The 20,351-nt window shown below is 46.3% G+C and overlaps 1 protein-coding gene across 2 annotated transcripts in view; it reads left to right on the top strand.

Annotated features, from left to right (window-relative positions):
* WDR13 (WD repeat domain 13) overlaps nucleotides 1-15,421 on the top strand; it is a 70,240-nt gene extending 54,819 nt beyond the window's left edge. For both annotated transcript variants that reach the window (XM_029611007.1, XM_029611015.1), the window contains one exon: nucleotides 14,571-15,421. In XM_029611007.1, coding sequence (XP_029466867.1) covers nucleotides 14,571-14,755 — 185 coding nt within the window. In that variant the 3' untranslated portion in view covers nucleotides 14,756-15,421. The remainder of the gene's footprint in view (nucleotides 1-14,570) is intronic.
* Nucleotides 15,422-20,351: the final 4,930 nt, after the last annotated feature.

Genomic DNA, 20,351 nt, shown 5'->3' with positions numbered 1-20,351 from the left:
AGTATCTTTGTTCTTTCTAAATTAAAAAAAACAAAAAAACCCTGTTCTGTCAAAGTTTGAAAAAGCTTTGTTTCTTCAGGAGACCGAGCTGTCTCCTCGCTCTTGGGGGGCCTAGGGGGGCTTGTCCCTTGTGTTATTCAGCCTGGGCTCTCTTCCCAGTGAACCTTGTGTTTGGGGCGATACTGGTGGTCCAGTCACTCCCCCTATATAGCTGCCTCTCTCCTGGGATGCTTAATTCCCCGGCCGTGCCAGCAGGGAAGTTCATTCCCCTGCATTTCAAAGTTAAAAAAAAAATTTGAGGCACTACATCTTTAACAGGTTATTTCTTACTCTGCAGCTTATTTCTGTCAGAAAAGGAGCGAGCATGGTTCGTTCTCCTGCACCTGCTCCTCAGGGCAGCACAGCTCAGCTGTTTTTCTCTGCCTCGTGGCATTTCTTACCTTAGTCATGCCTCATTCAAATCTCTGTCTTGCCTGCGGGAAGCCTGCATCACAGCTCTCCCGCGAAGGGCTCTGTTCTGGGTGCCTGCTGGTTGGGGAAGGTCCCTCCCTGGCAGCGATCAAGCCGGCGACCCAGGGGCGGTCCTCCCACCGCATGGCCAGGCCGTTCCTGAGTCGGCAAACCGCAGGAACGGTGGCCATTTTGGGAATCACTACAGCTCCCGATTTGGGGCTGCAGGAGGGAGAGGAGCCTGAATTTTATATTTCTCTTCCCAATATAAGACTCGTGCAGACTCAGGATGCGAGCCCTGACCCTCCCCCCCCCCCCCCCCCCCCTCCGGAAAATCCAGGCCATGTTTTTCTTCAGAATTTGTGCTGTTAATGCGCAAATCTTATTTGGCTAGTTTACAAGAGGAGAAGGAGGAAAACCACCCCCCCCAGGTCCTCCTCCCACTAAAATCCCACGGATGCCCTCCCCACTTGCTCCTGCGGCACCAGATGCGCAGGGGTCCGTTAGGGTGCGGGTGGTACCGGAGGCTCCCCCTCCCCCCCTGTCCCACCTGTGGCTCCAGACCAGGATTTGGATGTGGATTTGTCGGGGCCAGCCCCCCCTCTTGAGGGGGATGACCCCCGAGTGCTCCGCTTATTTCAGAGGGAAGAGCTGGAGCCGCTCATTCCTTTTCATCCTTCAGGAGCTGGGGATTGAGATTCCTCTGGAGGATACGATCACGACCGTGATGCCAGCTCATGTGGACCTGGTCCTGGCGGCACTCAGGGCTCCTCCGCGTACTTTCCCGTTCCATCCCTTGAACAAGCTGCTGCTCCTCCGGGAATGGGAAGCTCCTGAGTTGGGGCTACGAGTGGGGAGAGCTATGGACAAGCTCTATCCTCTCCCCAAGGATTGCCTGGAAATGCTTAAAATTCCCAAGGTGGATTTTTCTGTATCTGCGGTCACCAAGCACACCACTATTCTGGTGGTGGGGGCCACGGCTTTAAAAGATATTCAGGCAGGACTGCAAGCTCGAATTCTATCTCAAGCATATCTTCGAAGTCTTGTCCTTAGGAGTCCGGGCAACAATCTGCAGCGGGCAAGCCTTAGGTGGGTTCAACAATTGCTCAGCACCCAGGACATTCCGTCTGCAGAGGCGGAGCAGGCCGAAAGGTTGGAAGGCGCTGTAGCGTATGGGGCGGATGCTCTTTACGACATACTTCCGTGTACAGGCCAAAGCGATGGTTTCAGTGGTGTCGGCCAGACGACTCCTCTGGCTGCGCAATTGGTCGGCGGACTCTTCTTCCAAGTCGCAGTTGGGCACACTTCCTTTTAAGGGTAAGTTGCTCTTTGGCGAGGACCTGGAACAGCTTATTAAATCCTTGGGGGAGAACGAGCTGCCGGAGGACCACCTGAAACAGTCAAGGTCTTTTTTCCCCTACATGTTCCCATTTCAGGGGCCAGCGAAGGTATAATAATCGGGCTCGAGTTGCTTTCTCTAGAGGAAATTACTCCAGATCCCAGTCCTGGTCTCATTCATTTCGAGGCCGTCGTGCCTTCCGCAATGGTAACGCACAACATTCCACCGCAAAGCCCGCCTCCCAATGAGATCCGGCCAGCCCATTCCTCCGTTCAAACTTAGGTGGTCATCTCTCCCTGTTCTTAGAGGAATGGGCCAAAATCACATCGGACCAGTGGGTCCTCGAGATAATAGAGAGAGGTTATGCATTAGAGTTTGCTCGAGACCTGCCGGATCTGTACATAGTCTCTCCTTGTGGACACCAAAAGCGGGCTGCCGTATGCCAGACTCTTGCCAGGCTCCAGGGGCTGGGGATAATAGTCCGGTCCAGGTGGAAGAACAAGGCGCTGGCCAGTAATCCATCTTCTTCATTGTGCCGAAAAAGGACAGTTCCTTCCGTCCAAGCTTGGACCTCAAGAGAGTCAACCGGGCCCTCAAGGTACCACATTTTCGGATGGAAACCCTGAGGGCGGTAATAGCGGCTGTTCGCTCCAGTGAATATCTGGCCTCTCTCGACTTGACGGAGGCTTACTTACACATACCGATCTGACGTGAGCATCAGAAGTATCTCCGATTCAACATCCTGGGCCAGCATTTTCAGTTCAGGGCTCTGCCCTTTGGTCTAGCCACCGCGCCACACACATTTACCAAGGTCATGGTGGTGGTGGCGGCCGCTCTCCAGCGAGAAGGAGTCCGAGTCCATCCTTACCTGGACGATTGGCTCGTGCGGGCCAAGTCGGAGACCCTCAGCAGGCTGCAGTCAACCGGGTCCTTGATCTCCTCACCTCTCTCGGGTGGATGGTCAATTTTCCCAAGAGCAATCTGCAGCCTTCCCAGGTCCTGGAATTTCTGGGGGCACACTTAGATACCCGAGTCGGCAAGGTATTCCTCCCGGACGCTCGGGCGTTCAAACTGATGGACCAAGTGCGAAATCTCCTCTCGCTTCCGCTTCCTACAGCATGGGACTACCTCCAAGACCTGGGGACCATGGCTTCCACTATCGACCTGGTCCCCTGGGCTTTTGCACATATGCGACCATTACAGAAAGCTTTGCTATCCCGCTGGAAGCCGGTGTCGGAACAGTTTCGGACGACTCTCCCGCTCTCCGACTCTACCATCGCCGACATACAATGGTGGCTATCGCTAACGCACCTCCTGAAGGGAATGTCCTTACAGACTCTGCAGTGGATTGTAGTCACGACGGATGCCAGCCTCTCCGGGTGGGGAGCAGTCTGCCAGTCCCAGGCTACACAGGGATACTGCTCCCCAGTCCAATCCCGCTGGCACATCAATCACCTGGAGGCCTGGGCAGTCCGCCTGGCTCTCAAGGTTTTTCTTCCGCTGATTCGCCGCAAGGTGGTGTGAGTGCTATCTGACAACTCCACCACAGTGACTTATTTATTTATTTATTTATTTAAAAATATTTCTATACCGTCTTTTCAAACTAGTTTGATCAAGACGGTTTACATATTTCGATTATATAGAACCAGTTAACCAAGAAAAAATAAAAAATGAAAATAAAAATAAAATAAAAATAAAAACATCAGATTTAAAATATAGATAAGACATAGAAAGAATAAAAATACAATAAATTGTTATAGTCCCTACTTATATCGACGGGGGGGTGGGGGGGGGGGCACCAGGAGTCGCCTGGTGGCCCTAGAAGACAGCAAGCTCTTTGCCTGGGTGGAGCGCCACCTTTGAGCGCTTAGCAGCTTCCCATATAGCAGGCAAGGAGAATGTGCAAGCCAATTTCCTGATGCATCAGCGTCTCGATCCTGGCGAGTGGGAGTTATCCGGAGTGATGGATCTGATTGTCAGCAGGTGGGGTCCACCTCACCTGGACCTGATGGCAACCTTGAGTAATGCCAAAGCTCCCAGATTCTTCAGCCGCTGGAGGGAGCACTGCTCAGAAGGAGTGGATGCACTAGTCCTTCCCTGGCCCCACGACATTCTTCTGTACGTGTTTCCTCCTTGGCCCCTAGTGGGAAAAGTTCTCAGAAGAATAGAACTCCATAGGGGACCGGTCATCCTCGTGGCACCTGAATGGCCCCGCAGACCGTGGTTCGCGGATCTGGCAAACCTGGCAACGGACGATCCTCTTCGCCTAGGCCATCTCCCACGCCTGCTCCGACAGGGTCCCGATTTTTCGACCGAGCGGATCGCTTCTGTCTAGCGGCCTGGCTTTTGAACGGCGGAGACTAAGAAAGAAAGGATATAAAGAAGAAGTTATATCCACTCTGCTGCGAGCCCGTAAGCCGTCTATCTCACTTGCTTATGTCCGCGTTTGGAAAGTTTTCGAAAATGTCTGTGCGGAATCTGGTGTTCCGGCTCGTTCAGCTCCGGTTTCTCTGGTTCTTTCCTTCCTCCAGAAGGGCCTCTCCAAGGGTCTGTCATTCAGCTTGTTGCGGGTCCAGGTGTCTGCTCTCGGAGCCCTCTTAGGCAACATTGATGGTTACGTGGTAGCATCTCAACCGGATGTTGTCTGTTTCTTCAAGGGCGCCAAGCATTTGAATCCGCCCATCCGGACCACTTGTCCTTCGTGGAGTCTTAATTTAGACCTTCGGGCTCTCTGCGAGGCACCTTTCGAACCTCTCCGTCTGTCTACTCTTAAGGATCTGACGCTTAAGACCGTTTTCCTGGTTTCTATCTGCTCCGCCAGAAGGGTGTCGGAGATTCAAGCGTTATCCTGTAGAGAGCCCTTCCTACGGTTTTCTGATTCAGGAGTTTCTCTCAAGACTGTACCTTCTTTCTTGTTGAAGGTTGTTTCTTCTTTTCATGTCAATCAGTCTGTGGAGCTTCCCGCATTCTCTCCTGAAGATATAGCGAGTATAGTTGGGGGTGATCTTCGCCGCCTTGATGTAAAACTCGTTTTACTGCGTTATCTTCAGGTTACCAATGACTTCCGGGTTTCAGATCATCTTTTTGTCCTGTGGAGTGGCCCAAATAGGGGCATCCAAGCTTCTAAGACTACGATCGCTCGGTGGTTGTAGGAGGCGATCTCGTCGGCCTATATCTGTCAAGGCCGAGCGGTTCCGGAGGGCCTAAAGGCCTCATTCCTTGCGTTCTCAGGCTACTTCTTGGGCGGAGAGTCAATCGGTCTCTCCGCAGGAAATAATGCAGGGCAGCCAAGTGGAAATCCCTGCATACATTTGCTCGACATTACCACCTTGATGTACAGGCGCCAGTGTTTGGTTCCCTTGGTCGGCAGGTGCTTCGAGTGGGACTGTCTCTGTCCCACCCTCTGTAGGGAAGCTTTGGTACATCCCACGGTCTGGACTGATCCGGGTACATACAGGGAAAGGAAAATTAGTTCTTACCTGTTAATTTTCGTTCCTGTAGTACCACGGATCAGTCCAGACACCCTTCCCTGTACTTTTCTGCCGTCCACTCGAAGCTTTTTTTCCTCTTTTTGCAGGATACTGGATGTTTTTCATCTGTGATTATCTTTAAAGGCACCGGAAGCATCTGTTTTGATGACAATGGATATTTATACAAGAGCGATCATATACAGCAGGGGTCGGGAACCCATGGCTCGCGAGCCAGATATGGCTCTTTTGAGGGCTGCATCTGGCTCGCAGACACGTGTCGCCATACATCGCGGTTCCCCGCTGACCCAGCTGCTCCCCGGTCCTCCGCCGCCCGGGCTTAAAATGCTGTCAGCCCGGGCGGAACGCGGCAGGACAGCTGGAGTCAGCGGCACCGGCGTGCTCTCTTCTCCTCCCCCCCCCCCCGCGGCCCGGAAGAGGAAGTGGAGAGCATCGGGTGCCTGCGCGGGAAGAAGAGACCACACTAGCGTGGTCTCTTCTTCCGCGCAGGCATCCGATGCTCACCACTTCCTCTTCCGGGCCGCGGGGGGGAGGAGAAGAGAGCACGCCGACTGGAGTCATCCGGGTGCCTGCGCGGGAGTCATCGGGTGTCAGCCGGGTGCCAGCGCTGGAGTCATCGGGTGCCTGCGCGGGTCTTCCCGCGCAGGCACCCGATGCTCTCCACTTCCTCTTCCGGGCCGCGGGAAGAAGAGAGCACGCCGGTGCTCTCTTCTTCCCGCGGCCCGGAAGAGGAAGTGGAGAGCATCGGGTGCCTGCGCGGGAAGAAGACTGCAGCGCGGCTCGGAGGAAAATGAAAATCTTCAACCGCGGCCGATGGGACTCCGCCTTCGCCTCCGCGAGGGCTGAAAAGGAAGGAGGTTAGCGTTGGGAGGAGGCTGCTGCTGCCGCGAGTTCCCGGGGGGGGGGGGGGGGAGAGAGAGAGAGTGAATGAGCGAGCAAGCATGTGTGTTTGAGATCCTGTGTGTGTGAGTGAGAGATTGCATGTATGTGAATGATTGAGAGCCTGTATATGTGAAAGAGAGTATGTCTGTGATTGAGATCCTGCCTGTGAGAGAGAGAGCATGAATGTAAGTTTACCATTGGGAACCTGTATGTGTAAGTTTGTAATTGAAAACCTGTTTGTTTGAAAGAGTATGTGTGTATGATTGAGATCCTTTGTGTGTGAGAGAGATCATGTGTATGTATGATTAAGAGCCTGTGTGTATAAGTAAGAGAGAGATCATGTGTGTCTGTGTCTGATTGACAGCTGGTTTAGGTGATGGAGCATGTGAGTATGTGATTGAGAGCCTGTGTTTAAATGAGAGAGAGAGATCATGTGTGTCTGTGTCTGATTGAGAGCTGATTTAGGTGAGGGAGCATGTGAGTATGTGATTGAGAGCCTGTGTGTAAATGAGAGAAAGAGAGGACATGTTTGTAAGCATGTGAATGAGAGTCTGTGTGTGAGAGAAAAAGACAGCATGTATTTATGTGATTGAAAGCCTGTGTGTGTGTAAGCGTGAAAAGATAGACAGCATGTGTGTAAATGTGTAATTAAGAGCCTATATAAGTGAGAGAGAAAAAACATTTGTATATGTGAGTGACTGAGAGCATGTGTGTATAGGTGTGTCATTGAGAGCCAGTGTGAGAGAGAGCGCTGGTATGTGACTGAGAGAGGAGAAAGTTCCAAGCAAACCACCCCACCTCCTGCTAATTCAGAACAATCTCAGGACACCTGGATATCAAACGTTCCCAGGTATGCAGAGCAAAAAAATTTTTGTATCCTTATTATTTTTCATTACTGGATCTTTGTGTCTGCTATTTTGAAATATTTTGTTGGTATCTGGAAATGTTTTATATGAGTTTTTAATTATTGGATATTCCACTCATCAGCTGTTTCGAAATATGTTCTTTTTGTTAGTACAGTTTTACTGCTGATGATTTTATATTTCTTGATTTGTTTTATAAGGATGTGTGATGTTTCTTTTTTCCTTTGTTACACTGCATACAGAGACTCTGGCTTGTTGCAGTTTCCAATTCAGTTTTTGTCTGCATGCTTCTTGTTATGCGTTTTGTCTCTTTATTCTATGTTAGGTGAGGGACAGCACGTGATTCAGGTGAGGTTTTCTGCTGGCGTGTAGTTTCTGTGTAGGACTCTATAGCAGCCTGACTTGGTCCGTTTTCCTAATAGGAGATGTATTGGTGTCTTAAGACCTGGTGTAATATTTTCAGAGACTTATTGTACTTTAAAAGTGTGATCTTACATAAAATGCACACATTTACTTGTATTTAGTTTTAAACATATTGTATGGCTCTCATGGAATTACATTTTAAAATATGTGGCGTTTATGGCTCTCTCAGCCAAAAAGGTTCCTGACCCCTGATATACAGAGACCATTCAATGTTTGCAATTGTTAGGCTTTCTGAGTTCTCTCGTTACTTGCTTGATCTTTTACTGGTTATCTTTATTCTTATCTGCTTTGACAATGGTTATACTGAAGGGCTGCAGGGTAGGCTCTGTCCTTATATAGGATACCCTTTCAGTTTTGGTCTGTCTCCATCTGCTGGACAGGAGGCTCAACCCACGGACTGGACTGATCCGTGGTACTACAGGAACGAAAATTAACAGGTAAGAACTAATTTTCCTATAACCTACATCTTGTAACATTTACATCTCTTTTAAATAAGAGAAAAAAACAATTAGACTTTTTTTTTTAATTGAGTAGCGTAGCCAAGTCAGGCTGCAGTCCATTCTAGGAAACTTACCACAACCTCTACCTGTCAAAATCTTGCCACAACCTCTACCTACCAAAATCTTGCCACTACTGCATCATGTTTGACCATCCAGGTGGATATAGCAGTTCTACTTTTTTCTATCTGATCCACACTAGATTTTCAGGATGTCAGCAGGGACGAGAGATTCTGATGTATTTTTGTTTATCATGTATTCCATGAATATGCATGCAAAATTGTCAACCTATTATATCTTTTTGGTTTTGCATCCTATCCACACCAAATTATAAGAACATATCAGGGGATGCATGAAGATCATAAAGGGAATATTTGCTGGATCCATATACTTCACAAATACATGTACAAAATTATACCACCTTAATGACTTTGCTTTTACATCCAGTCTACAACAAATTTTTCAGGAGACGTGGGGGGTCTATGAGGATCATGGCAAGGCAGTTTTAGGGGCGGGGATCTGTGTTGCACAGAACAAATATGCATGCCTAATTACCCCATCTAATAACTTTTTTTGTTTTCCATCTGATCCTCACCAGCTTTTCAAGGTATGTCAGGGGGCCCACAATATTTTTGGGAAATTCATGTAGTTCATGAATACATGCACAATTATGCAATTTAGTAAATTTTGCTTTGTAATCTAATCCACAACACATTTTCAGGAGATGTTGGGAATCGAGAAGAATCTGACCTGGGTATATGTATTTTTTTCTCTCCTTATTCACTTAGGCATTCTGGAAAATAGGCTCCATTGATTTTGTGCGGCACTTCTAGTTTACCTTACCTTATCTTTCCTCCATCCCTGCCATCTTTATCTGTCTCATGCATGCCTAAATTCTATCATCATTTTGGTTACTATTAGCTATTCCAAGCACCTACTACCTTTTTTTTTAAAGAAACATTTCCTGCTCCTTCTTGGAATTAAAGATCAACAAACAAGTTATTGATACCCTTTAAATAGAATTAACTTAATACATTTATGATTAGCTTTCAAGAGCTGTCCGTCCCCCCCCCCCTTTTATCACAACAGAAGTGTATTGCCTACAGCTGCTTGTTTGACCTTTTTATTTCTATGGATCCAAGTGAACCAACATTATTTATTTTTATTTATTTAAGGCTTTTATATACCGACTTTCTTGATACAGATCAAATCAACTCTGTTTACATCGAACGAAGCAGAAACAATAACCAACCATATAACAAGACAGTTTGAAGGAGCATAAAAGTTACATTCTAACAAGGTTGCCTTAACTGGGAGAAGGAAAAAAAGAGGGGGAGAACGAAGATAAATTACTATACAATAAACAATAAATTACTATTTACAATGGAGAATGGAAGGGAGGCATGATAATTCTAGATCAGGCTGTTGAGCTATTAGTAGGGAAGGCTTGGCAGAATAGCCATGTCTTCAATTTCTTTTTAAAAGTTAGTAGACAGGTTTCCTGTCTGAGGTCTGGGGGTATAGCGTTCCAGATGGAGGGTCCTGCGGTAGAAAATGCTCTGTTTCTGATGTTAGCGTGTTGTACAAATTTGATTGGGGGAACATGTAATGATCCCTTGTAGGCATCTCTTAAGGGTCTGGTCGTCAAGTGTAGTTTGAGAGGGTGTAAAAGGTCTATAGGAGTCTGATGGTGAATGTTTTTGTGGATAATTGTCAGCGATTTATGAAGGATCCTGAAGTTTACTGGGAGCCAGTGGAGGTCCTTTAAGATGGGGGAGATATGCGCTCTCCGATTAGTATTTGTTAAAATTCTCGCCGCTGCATTTTGGAGTAATTGGAGGGGTTTTATAGTGGAATTCGGTAGACCTTGCAAGATGGAATTGCAGTAGTCTATCTTGGAGAAAAGAATAGCTTGCATGACAGATCTGAAGTCATGGTGGAATAGTAGCGGTTTGAGTTTTTTGTTTCCTTGTACTTCCTGTAGTCTTTGTAGGTTGTGATACCTTTTAAAACACTAAGGGGCCGATGCAATACACTGCGCACTGTGTAACCCGCAGTTGGAGCAGGTTGTATAGGCATTAATTAATCCCTTTATGTAATAAGGGGATTAGCGCCTCTACAGTGTGCATCCAACTGGGAGTGAATATAATAGCGCTCATCACATGCAAATGCATGTGAATGAGGCGGCTAGGCATTCACTCCCGATGCAAAAAAAAAAAAAAGTGTGTCTAGGACGCACATTTAGCGAGCAGACATTAATAGCTGAGCACTCCTTAAACCAGTACAGAAAAGCAGAAAAAAAATGATTTTCTGTACTGCCTCCTATTTAATATTGTTGCAATATTAAGTAGGAGGAAAAGCAAAATTAAATAAAGTTTAAAAAACAAAACAAAACCTGGCTGTGCGGCATTTAGGGAAACCAACGACGATAAACTTGGCATCGGTTTTCCTAACCAGTGGACTACCAACGCCGATCGGGTTCTCGTTAGCAAGGAGGTGCTAGGAGCGCACAAGCAATCCCAGTGTCTCCTTGCTAACGCGACCCCCTAATTTAAATATTGCATGGGGGCGCAAAGCGGGCACTGACTGTTCAGCACCCGCTTTCTGTGCATATTTATTGCATCGGCCCCTAACAAAAAAGCTGTTGTAGTACATGAATTTTCAATACCCAAGAAGCTTTTTCTTTAGATGGTCTGTGAAGCAGCGTTCCCTCTGTGTGCACTTGCATGACTGCGCAAGGTTCCTCAGCCCTCACGGGAGAGTTGAAGAAGCAGTGGAGCCTGTGCTGCTGCTATTGTGTGCTGTAAGCAGATGCAGAATTCACAGGATTGGCACATCCTACATGCTGATCTTGCAATGCATGAGATGAACATGCAGGAAGTACTAGCCTCATTAGTTTTGAACACACTCGCAGGGCCGGCACCAAGGAGGAACAGTGGCACAGGCTCTTGCTGCTGAGCTTCTGATTCACCACTACTGTCTGCACCGGGCCCTGCTCTGCAGCAGTCCTTTCTATGGGCCTTAAAAGAACTTCAGGCAAGGAAGTTAAGCACTTGTCCCAATGGCTGCTCCTGCTTCCTTCTCTCATGCTACTACAGGCCTCCAATTTAAAGGGGCGGCATGCACAAGGTAAATAAATAACCTGAGTCACAGGCTTGCACATGTATACCTAAGAAGAGATAGGTGGAGGGGTCAGAGGCAAATACTGGGGAGAAAGGAAGAGGCAGGAGAAGGGGAAGATGAGGGAGGGCTGGCACACATAATGGGGAAGGTGAGTAGAAGCAGAGAGTTTTATATGCTAGGGAAGGAGAAAGAGAATATGGAGTAGGGGGCTGAACAAGAGAAAAGGAGGCAGTAAAGTCTATGTTGTGAATGGGAAACATAAGAAGTGCCATGCTGGCTCAGACCAATGGTCCTTCTAGGAGTGAGCAACAGGGGGATCTCCCCATCAGAATCTACTGGGACTTCCAAGTGATCTGACAATGGCCAATCCAGTTTCCTGTATGTACCCGGATCAGTCCAGGACAGCTGAGTTTTGCCTCCCCTCCAGCAGATGGAGACAGAAAAAGACTTTGCGGACTCTGTCCTATACCCCTGAGGTGCCACCTAGTGTCTGCCTTATTTTTCTGTCTCCAGCAGATGGTGGAGGTGCAAAGCCTAGTGTCTGGTGTTAGAATTTGATTTTGTCTGATTTTGTTGGTTTGGTCAGTGTTCCTTTATCTCTAAATTGAAAAAAAAAAGGGAATAATTGAATTTAGCCTCAGAGGGGATTGGCAGGTCCGGGTGGGACCACCCCCCTGGTACTTGAGGCTGGAGAGCAGAAGGTTGGAAACCCTGGAACTGCCGTGGCTGAGGGTAATACCGGGGGTCCCGGCTCACTCATCCTCAGCGGGTCCGATTACAGGTAAAAAAAAATAAATTGTAATTGTAATTTCTTGCCTTGGGTGCTCCGGCCTAATCTCCACTCCGTTTTCACTGCTTTTTCGCCGTTTCAGGCCCGTTTTTCGACCGGGAAATTTCAGTGTTTGCCGCGGTTCTTTTTTCGGGTAGCGAATAAATCTAGGCCGGGGATATGCTTCATGGCGCGGCCTGCTCCGCGTGTGGCACTGCATGCGCACGGCTTTCCCATGCTGGCATTTACACCGCCTGTCTGTCAGGCGGGGAAGGCCCTCTAGGCGAATTCAGCACAAGGCTGACAGGGACAGAGCCAGGCAGCGTCGGGAGCCTGACAGGCCTGATCGGCAGCATCAGGGCTCTGATCCCTTCCTGCTTAGTGCAGGGACAGAGGCTTTATTACAGCCCATGAGGGTTCAGGAACGAGCAGCGCTGGGAGAGGGGTCCTCCTGACCGCCATTTTCCCCGAGGCCGGCTGCCCCCGGGGGGTGACGTTCCAGATACTCAGGATGATATCTCGGGGGAGGGACAGGACACGGATGAGTCTTCCTCCTCATTCTCCTCCAAATTTGTCAGGATGCTGTAAAAGTTCTTCAAGGCCCATTGATGATGCTTTTATGAATAAGGGAGAGAACTTTGAAAAGGATACGAGACTGTATTGGTAGCCAGTGAAGATCGATAAGGGTGGGTGTGATATGGTCACGGTTTCTGGCGTTAGTAAGGATACGTGCTGAGGCGTTCTGTAGGAGTTGCAAAGGTTTAATGTGTGTAGCAGGGAGACCAAGACTTCCAGAATATATGTCATGGACAACCAGTGCCAGATGGGCTAAAAGCTCATTCTATCAGGTCTCAGGTGGTATCTTGGGCAGAGAGTCAGTTGGTCTCACTGCAAGAAATTTGTAGAACAGCTACTTGGAAGTCTCTACACACCTACACTAAGCATTACCATTTGGATGTCCGGGATCTGGATGTCGCCTGTTTTGGCAGCAGTGTTCTTCGAGCGGGATTCTCCAGGTCCCACCCCATATAGGGCAGCTTGGGTACATCCCAGCGGTCTGGACTGATCCGGGTACGTACAGGGAAAGCAAAATTGGTTCTTACCTGCTAATTTTCGTTCCTGTAGTACCACGGATCAGTCTGGGTACATCTGCCTGCACCATAGAAAAGATTAGAGGGAACAATGCTGTGAGGGCTTGTCACATACAACATCTTTTTAAAGTTATTTCAACCCATGACAATTACAGTTTTCTCCAAGATCAATACGGTTACTATAGTCTATGTATGTTTGTTTTTCTCTGAGCCTTCCTCTGTCCAACTTCATGTCATGACCACATGTCCTAGTATTTCTTATCCATTTTCCTCTTTAATAACCTAGGCCTAGTGGTTTATCAGGGCAGCAGAGGGAGACAGAATAAAATCACAAGCAGAGTCTTGTTCTTGTAAATATTCCTGATCTACTTCTCTGTCTCAGTTTAGTTCTTGTGCCTAACAGAGAAGCAGTCAGTCTTCTCTGGTAAAAGCAGAATATATGTATTTTTTTTAATTTTAATGTTTGCTTACTATCACATGATATAAGTAGTAGATGTTGTGGTTACCATGTTCTCACTTGAAAAACAAACCACAGATGCCACAGAGTTTGGGGCATGGATTTACAGGCACTCAAAAATCCAAGGATTGAGCTCACTGGATGAGAATGGCATTAAACCAGGATTGCTACAATGAGTTTTTCAGACCTTCCTGTTTGTCTGTCTTTAGATTGGATAATAATAATGTTCCATAGACCATTCTCTCTTAACTGTTTGGTTCCAGTACATCTCTTATTTGCAATAAAGGGTATACATGATGGTGTGATCGTTAGCACACCAGTCCCACTGTGTGCAGGTACCTGGGCTGCAGAAGAGTAGATCAGGTATTTTGCCCACAGTTTTTATTTAGTCTCTGCTAACTGGATGAACAACTTATGGACTAGGCTATTTGTCGTGGAACTTGGAGCAACCTAATTCATAGGTAGGAAATTCTTTTTCTTTTTTTAATAGTAAATATTGCCTTCTTTTACTTTATTGAAGCTTGAAAAATGAGTAAAATGAGTGTTTCTTGTATTCATCCTTTCTTTTCTCTCCATAGATATGTTTGTATGCTGATGTATATGTGGCTGTATCTGTGCTTGATTGTGTATGTTTATATCTAAGGATACAAGTGAACATGTGGAGATGTGTGCTCCTCTTCAGGGTGTGTATGTGGGTTTCTATGGAGGCATGTTTACTCACATGAAGGTCTCTTCATTTTATGACACCCAGTAGTTCTGTTTACATATAAAATTGCTCATGAGCTCAACAACATTTAGCTGCTGCTTAAATTGCTAGCGATGATACGTTTAACATCTGAAATATCTTTCTGTTGTGTGGCTTGTGCTAAGGAAACAGGATAGGCTACCTTACTGCTCTGTTGGTTCGATGAGGGAGGACTGGATAACCTATCAAAGTGCTGAAAATAATTTTTAATTTAAAAATAAATAAATAAATCTTTATAATACTGAAATTCTAGTGTTTTTGATCCTATGAACTGTGGCTTACACTTTTTTTTTTCTCCTTCCTGTTTCTATGTCACTGTTCCTTGTGTTGTCTCCCATTCCCTTACTTGCTCTATTTATCTGCTGTCTCCATTCAACTTTACCTATCCTTCCCCCATTCCTCTCCTGCTGCTATCTCACTTTGTATCTGTGTCTCATCCTCAGTCACTGGCAGCGAGGACATGTGTGTGTACTTCTTTGATGTGGAACGTGCCACGAAGGCTATCGTGAACAAGCTACAGGGTCACAGTGCAGCCGTGCTTGATGTCAGCTTCAACTGTGATGAGAGCTTGCTGGCTTCCAGTGATGCCAAAGGCATGGTCATCGTGTGGAAGAGGGAGCAGAAGTAACGCCCTGACACCTCATTCTGTACTGCAATCTCCTAATACTTAAGGACAGTTGTTTTTCCTCATCCTGAGTCATTCCTTCCATTTATTCTCTAGAAGCATCAAATATAGTTTGCTGCTTCTTAACATCTTGAAATTCCATTTAACTCCACCTGATACCAAGAACAACTCCATTGAAGAAGGTGGGAAATCTCCTTCACCTGTGGCAGAGAGAATGGGTAAAACCATCCTTTTGTGCAGTTCTGTGTACATATTCTGTAGTGAGGGGAATTTCTATTCGTGGTAACTTGGTGCATGCCTAGGATTCTTTATTTATGATGGATGATACTTTTCATTAAAAAATGTTGTTTTCAAGATACTAACACAAACATGAGGTGGCTGATTAATTTTTATCTTTTTTCCAAGCTGCTATCATGTATTCTACTGTTTAAGTCCATTTATGCTTGTAACATACACATTTTAGTTCCATCCCGAAGATGGCTGCAACATCTCATAACAATATTTGTACTCCAATTCATATTCAGAATTCTCTGTCCATCATATTCGGGAATTTTATATGCACAGCTACCAAAAGAAGATTAAATTCAACTGGGCAGTCTGGATGGGACATTTTGGTCTTTATCTGCTGTTAATTATTATGTTAATATAATTCAAGCAATTCCATTTGTTCATCATGTCTGGATGCAGTTTTAATTCTCTCCCTTTGGTTAAAGACCAACAGCAAGATCACAGATCCTCTAAAAGCCGAGAAATGTAAGAGGAGAACATTCCATACAACCATGCTATTCCTACAGATACTAAAGAATAATCTTAATCTGATCAGAGAGGGTTTGTCAGCAGTGATAATAGTAAGTTAACATAAGAGAAATTGACCAGGATACGCCAAAAATCACATTTTATATATTTTAGCCACACCAATTTGGCTGGCAGGGAAATACTAAGGCTTTACTTTAATAGGAAATAATGCAGACCGGATTAATTCCAAAGGAAGCATCAAAGAATTCCTAGTTTTCCAATCTGTAGTGTTGGAGAATATGTACTGAGTACTCAGTTGGTGCTTTATAGATCTGTTGGATATACTGTCCAGCCGCCTTAGCAAAGTTTACACTGCTTTGATGGATTGTCTTGATTACTTTATTATTAGGAGGTAAAGCAAGTGTTGCTTACCTGTAACAGATGTTCTCACAGGACAGCAGGATGTTAGTCCTCACATATGGGTGACATCACAGGATGGAGCCCTGTATGGAAAACTTTTCTGTCAAAGTTTCTACAAAGCTTTGACTGACACTGGCACACTGAGTGCACTGAGCATGCTCAGCCTGCAATTATCCCTGTGAGTCACAGCTGTCTCCCTCAGTCTCATCTTATAGCTAAAAGCGCAAGCAAAACTAAAATAAAAGTAAAAACGTATACAGACCCAACTCCGCGGGGTGGCGGGTGGGTTTCGTGAGGACTAACATCCTGCTGTCCTGTGAGAACACCTGTTACAGGTAAGCAACACTTGCTTTCTCACAGGACAAGCAGGATGGTAGTCCTCACATATGGGTGAGTACTGAGCTGAGGATGCCCGAGAGTGCACCAAATGCACCCAAGACGCATGAAAGGCGCAATGACGGGGGTGGAATTTGGAACGGAGGGCATCCTGAAACCCTTAACGGGTTGGTGGAAGGATGTTGGGTAGTTAAACTGAAAAGAATAAGAGTAGACGGACTGGCCAAACATGGAGCATGCTGGCTAGTGGTATCTAAGCAATAATGGGCTGCAAAGGTATGGAGAGAACTCCAGGTTGCAGCCTGATAAATATGTACAAGCAGCAGCGGCCGAGGGGAAGCTATTAAGGCTGGGACGGACGCAACAGAGTGTGGTTAAACACAGTGTTGTAGTGAAATGCCTGCTGGTTGGTAGAAAAGAGATACAGACCGTCAATTAGGAGGAATAGGTTTGTTTGTCCACTGGAACTCACAGCTTGACTCTTGCCACAGAAGGAAAGAGGTGGAATTCCTATGGAATGTAGTGCGATCTAGATAGAATGCAAGTTCACTATTACTGTCCAAGAAGTGGAAAAAACCCTCTCGCTCTGGTGAGATAGAGGTTTTGGGAAAAATGGGCAGAGTATATCCTGAGTAAGGTGAGATGCAACGTCTACCTTAAGAAAGATAGGAAGTTGAATGTGTAAAAACCACTCGGTGACGGAGGAATGCAGGGTCGGATGAGTATGTAACAGAGTGTGTAACTCACTGACCCTGTTGGCAGAAATGCATTTATGAGGAAAGCAAATGTTGCTTACCTGATGTAACAGGTGTTCTCACAGGACAGCAGGATGTTAGTCCTCACAAATGGGTGACATCGAGGTTGGAGCCCTGTACGGAAAACTTTTCTGTCAAAGTTTCAACAAGCTTTGACTGACACTGGCACACTGGGTGCACTGAGCATGCCCAGCCTGCAATTATCCCTGTGAGCCACAGGTGTCTCCCTCAGTCTCGTCTTATAGCTAAAAAGCGCAAGCGAAACTAAAATAAAAGTATACAGACCCAACTCCGCGGGGTGGCGGGCGGGTTTCGTGAGGACTAACATCCTGCTGTCCTGTGAGAACACCTGTTACATCAGGTAAGCAACATTTGCTTTCTCACAGGACAAGCAGGATGGTAGTCCTCACAAATGGGTGAGTACCGAGCTGAGGATGCCCGGGAATGCACCAGATACACCGCAGATGCGCAAAGGCATAACGACTGAGGTGGAAATGGGAACGGAGGGCATCCGCAACACCATAATGGGTTCGTGGAAGGATGTTGGGTAGTGAATTGAAAAAGGTAAGAGTAGTCGGACTGGCCAAACATGGAGCATGCCGGCTAGTCAAATGTAAGCAATAATAGGCTGCGAAGGTATGGAGAGGACTCCAGGCTGCAACCTGATAAAAAAGTACAAGCAGCAGTAACCAAAGGGAAGCTGTTAAGGCTAAGACGGACACAACAGTATGTGGATACCCACAGTGTTGTAGTGAAATGTCTGCTTGTTGGTAGGAAAGGAAATATAGACCACTTAATCAGAAGGATTAGGTCTGTGTGGCCACTGGAAGTAGCAGCTTGACCCTTGCATGAAGGAAAGAGTCAAGTGGAATTCACATGGAATGCAGTGCAATGTAGATAGAATGTAAGCGCAGCATTACTGTCCAGGAATGTGGAAAACCCACTCTCTCCCTAGGGTGAGAGAGAGAGGTTAGGAAAAATTAATAGAGTATTTCCTGAGGAAAGGAGATACAACATCTACCTGAAAAGGATAGAAAGTTGAATGCGTAGAACTACTCAGTGGCAGAGGAACGGAGTCAGGTGAGTATGGAAAGAGTGCATAACTCACGGACCCTGCTGGCAGGAATGACATTAAGAGGGAAAGAAGTTCCCTTGCCAAACTGTGGAAGAGAGGAATGGAAAGGCTCAAACGTAGAATGTATGAGACTTATAAGGAGAATATATATGTTCATTCCGTGATTAGAGAAATAGAGGCGGCTTGATCAGTGGATAATCCATGGTAAGCCGACTCAGAGAGGATTACCGAAAACGGGAACCCAACTCCCAAAACGATACACCTCCTAAGAGAAAGGTGTATCTATGTGGAGGATGTCTGGAGAACAGAATCCGAGGGAGTAAGAAAAAATGGTGGAAAAGTAAAAGGGGTAATACCTCTTTTTTTTTTTTTTTTTTTTTTTTTAGCGTCAGGAGGTAAAGCCTGCCATATTAAACGGCAAGATTTATGTTTAGAAGGTTTTGTGACGCTACCAGAACCTAAGAACATCAGTAAGTCTATGATTTGGGACTGACTGGTGAGGGAATAAAAGGTTACTGATATGATGGATTGAGAAGTATGGGAAAGCATACTGATCTCAGTCAGGGAGTGGGGAAAAGAATACTGAACCCCATCCCAGTTCAACATTAGAAGAATGCTGGCTACGAGAGGCAGCAGAAGAGATATATTGAAGAGGCCTTTGATGGAAGAAAAGGCATCTAAGGGAACGCATAGGAAACATGTGTAGGGAGCAGAACCTGTGCATCGTATGGAATGATGCAGACGCAGAGGAAAGTTTAGTTAAACTCAGCGTTAAAAGATTTGCCCTGTACACATGTAATTGAGACCATTCGAGAGGATAGAACCTACGTGGAGAAGGTCAGATAGAGCGTTCATTAAATCTCTTAGATATGTGGCCCAAGGACGCATGAAGTGAACAAGGGCCAAGGGTAGAGCTGCGCAGCTGTCTAGCAGAGCAGCTAAGAGGTAATGCGTGCTTATGAGTTGGAAAGCACATTGTCCCTATGCTGTCTGTCTGTATGCACAAAGAATTGTTGCAAAAGCAGTATTGGAAGGCATAAGGGCATAACTCATGGGTGCAACGTCCAGGAAGTTTATGAGAAACTATGCTGGAGTGCAATAGATGCATAATGGGTTGACAGCTTTCAGGAGAAACTTTATAACCCTAAGGAATTGCGAGCATGAGTCGAAGGAGACTAGGTCCTAGTTCGAACTGGGATAAGAATCAGGGACGAAAGCAATGAAACCACTTAGGTCCATTGAGTATAGAATGTCACTGAATATAACCCATAGCAGTTTTGAATTATGAGAAAAATGCATAGTGGGAAGAAACCCCATAGCCCAACCATGAAAAGTTGAAAGGTTGAGGTTATGGAAAATATGTGCAGGGACATATAACAATGTATCAGAATGTCTGTGCGCATGCTGGACAAGAGGGTCTTAAGACTGTGGTGTCCAGAAGTGTTACAGAAGGGATTTATGGCAGTGACAGTAATCCCAGTTAGTAAATGTATAGTGAGTCCTGAAAAAAGTGAGAGCTCCTTGCATGTACTGAAAGGAAAGTCAATGATGTTACACTCCGCAGAGAAAACAGCATTCACCAACAGTGATGCAAGAGACAGTTCACTTACCGAAGCTGGTGCTGGCGGCAGAGCTTGGGGTTGTAATGTTGACTCACCATAAAGCACATAGAAACATTAAAATAATGTACTTACTGCAGTATGGAGTGATGGTAACCAAAGATACCATTGTACCTGTGACGTCTAAAGAAAGTTGGATTTTCTTAGGTCCAGGATGTGCGGAGAGTAACTATTTTCTGTTAAAAGAAAGAATAGTGCAATTAAAACTCCCCAACCCCCCTCCCTTCTCCCCTCTGCACTTCGTAGCGCCTGGGGGAGTGTACCGGGACTTTGGTACAAGGTGGGGTGGCCACTCTGATATCTGACCAGATGAGAGACCAGGAGGTGTCCCAATGGAGGATATCATGTAGGCTCCTGCAGGTGTGTGAGCGGTAAGTGGTACCCGCATTTCTGTATGCTGTACAAGGAGACACTGAGACCTGTGGCCAGGCCTCAAGGTGGACTTGTACATGGGGCAATGGTTGCTGAATCTCATGTTTAGCAGATCAGCCAATGCAGCTGGACCTTGGTTGGGAGGGAACCAAGAGTCAGAGCATTGGTCGGCACAGGGACTTGTTACTGACAAGAGAAGAAGCCCTGCTGCAATCCCAAGAAGATAGAGGGGTTCTCCTGATATTGTGGCTAACATAGCTAACATAGCGATATGTGACACTAATACA

This window comes from Rhinatrema bivittatum, chromosome 1, assembly GCF_901001135.1.
Source record: "Rhinatrema bivittatum chromosome 1, aRhiBiv1.1, whole genome shotgun sequence".
Lineage (NCBI taxonomy): Eukaryota > Metazoa > Chordata > Amphibia > Gymnophiona > Rhinatrematidae > Rhinatrema > Rhinatrema bivittatum.
The sequence above is the reverse complement of the archived record's forward strand: the minus strand, read 5'-3'. Positions and strand labels throughout refer to the sequence as shown.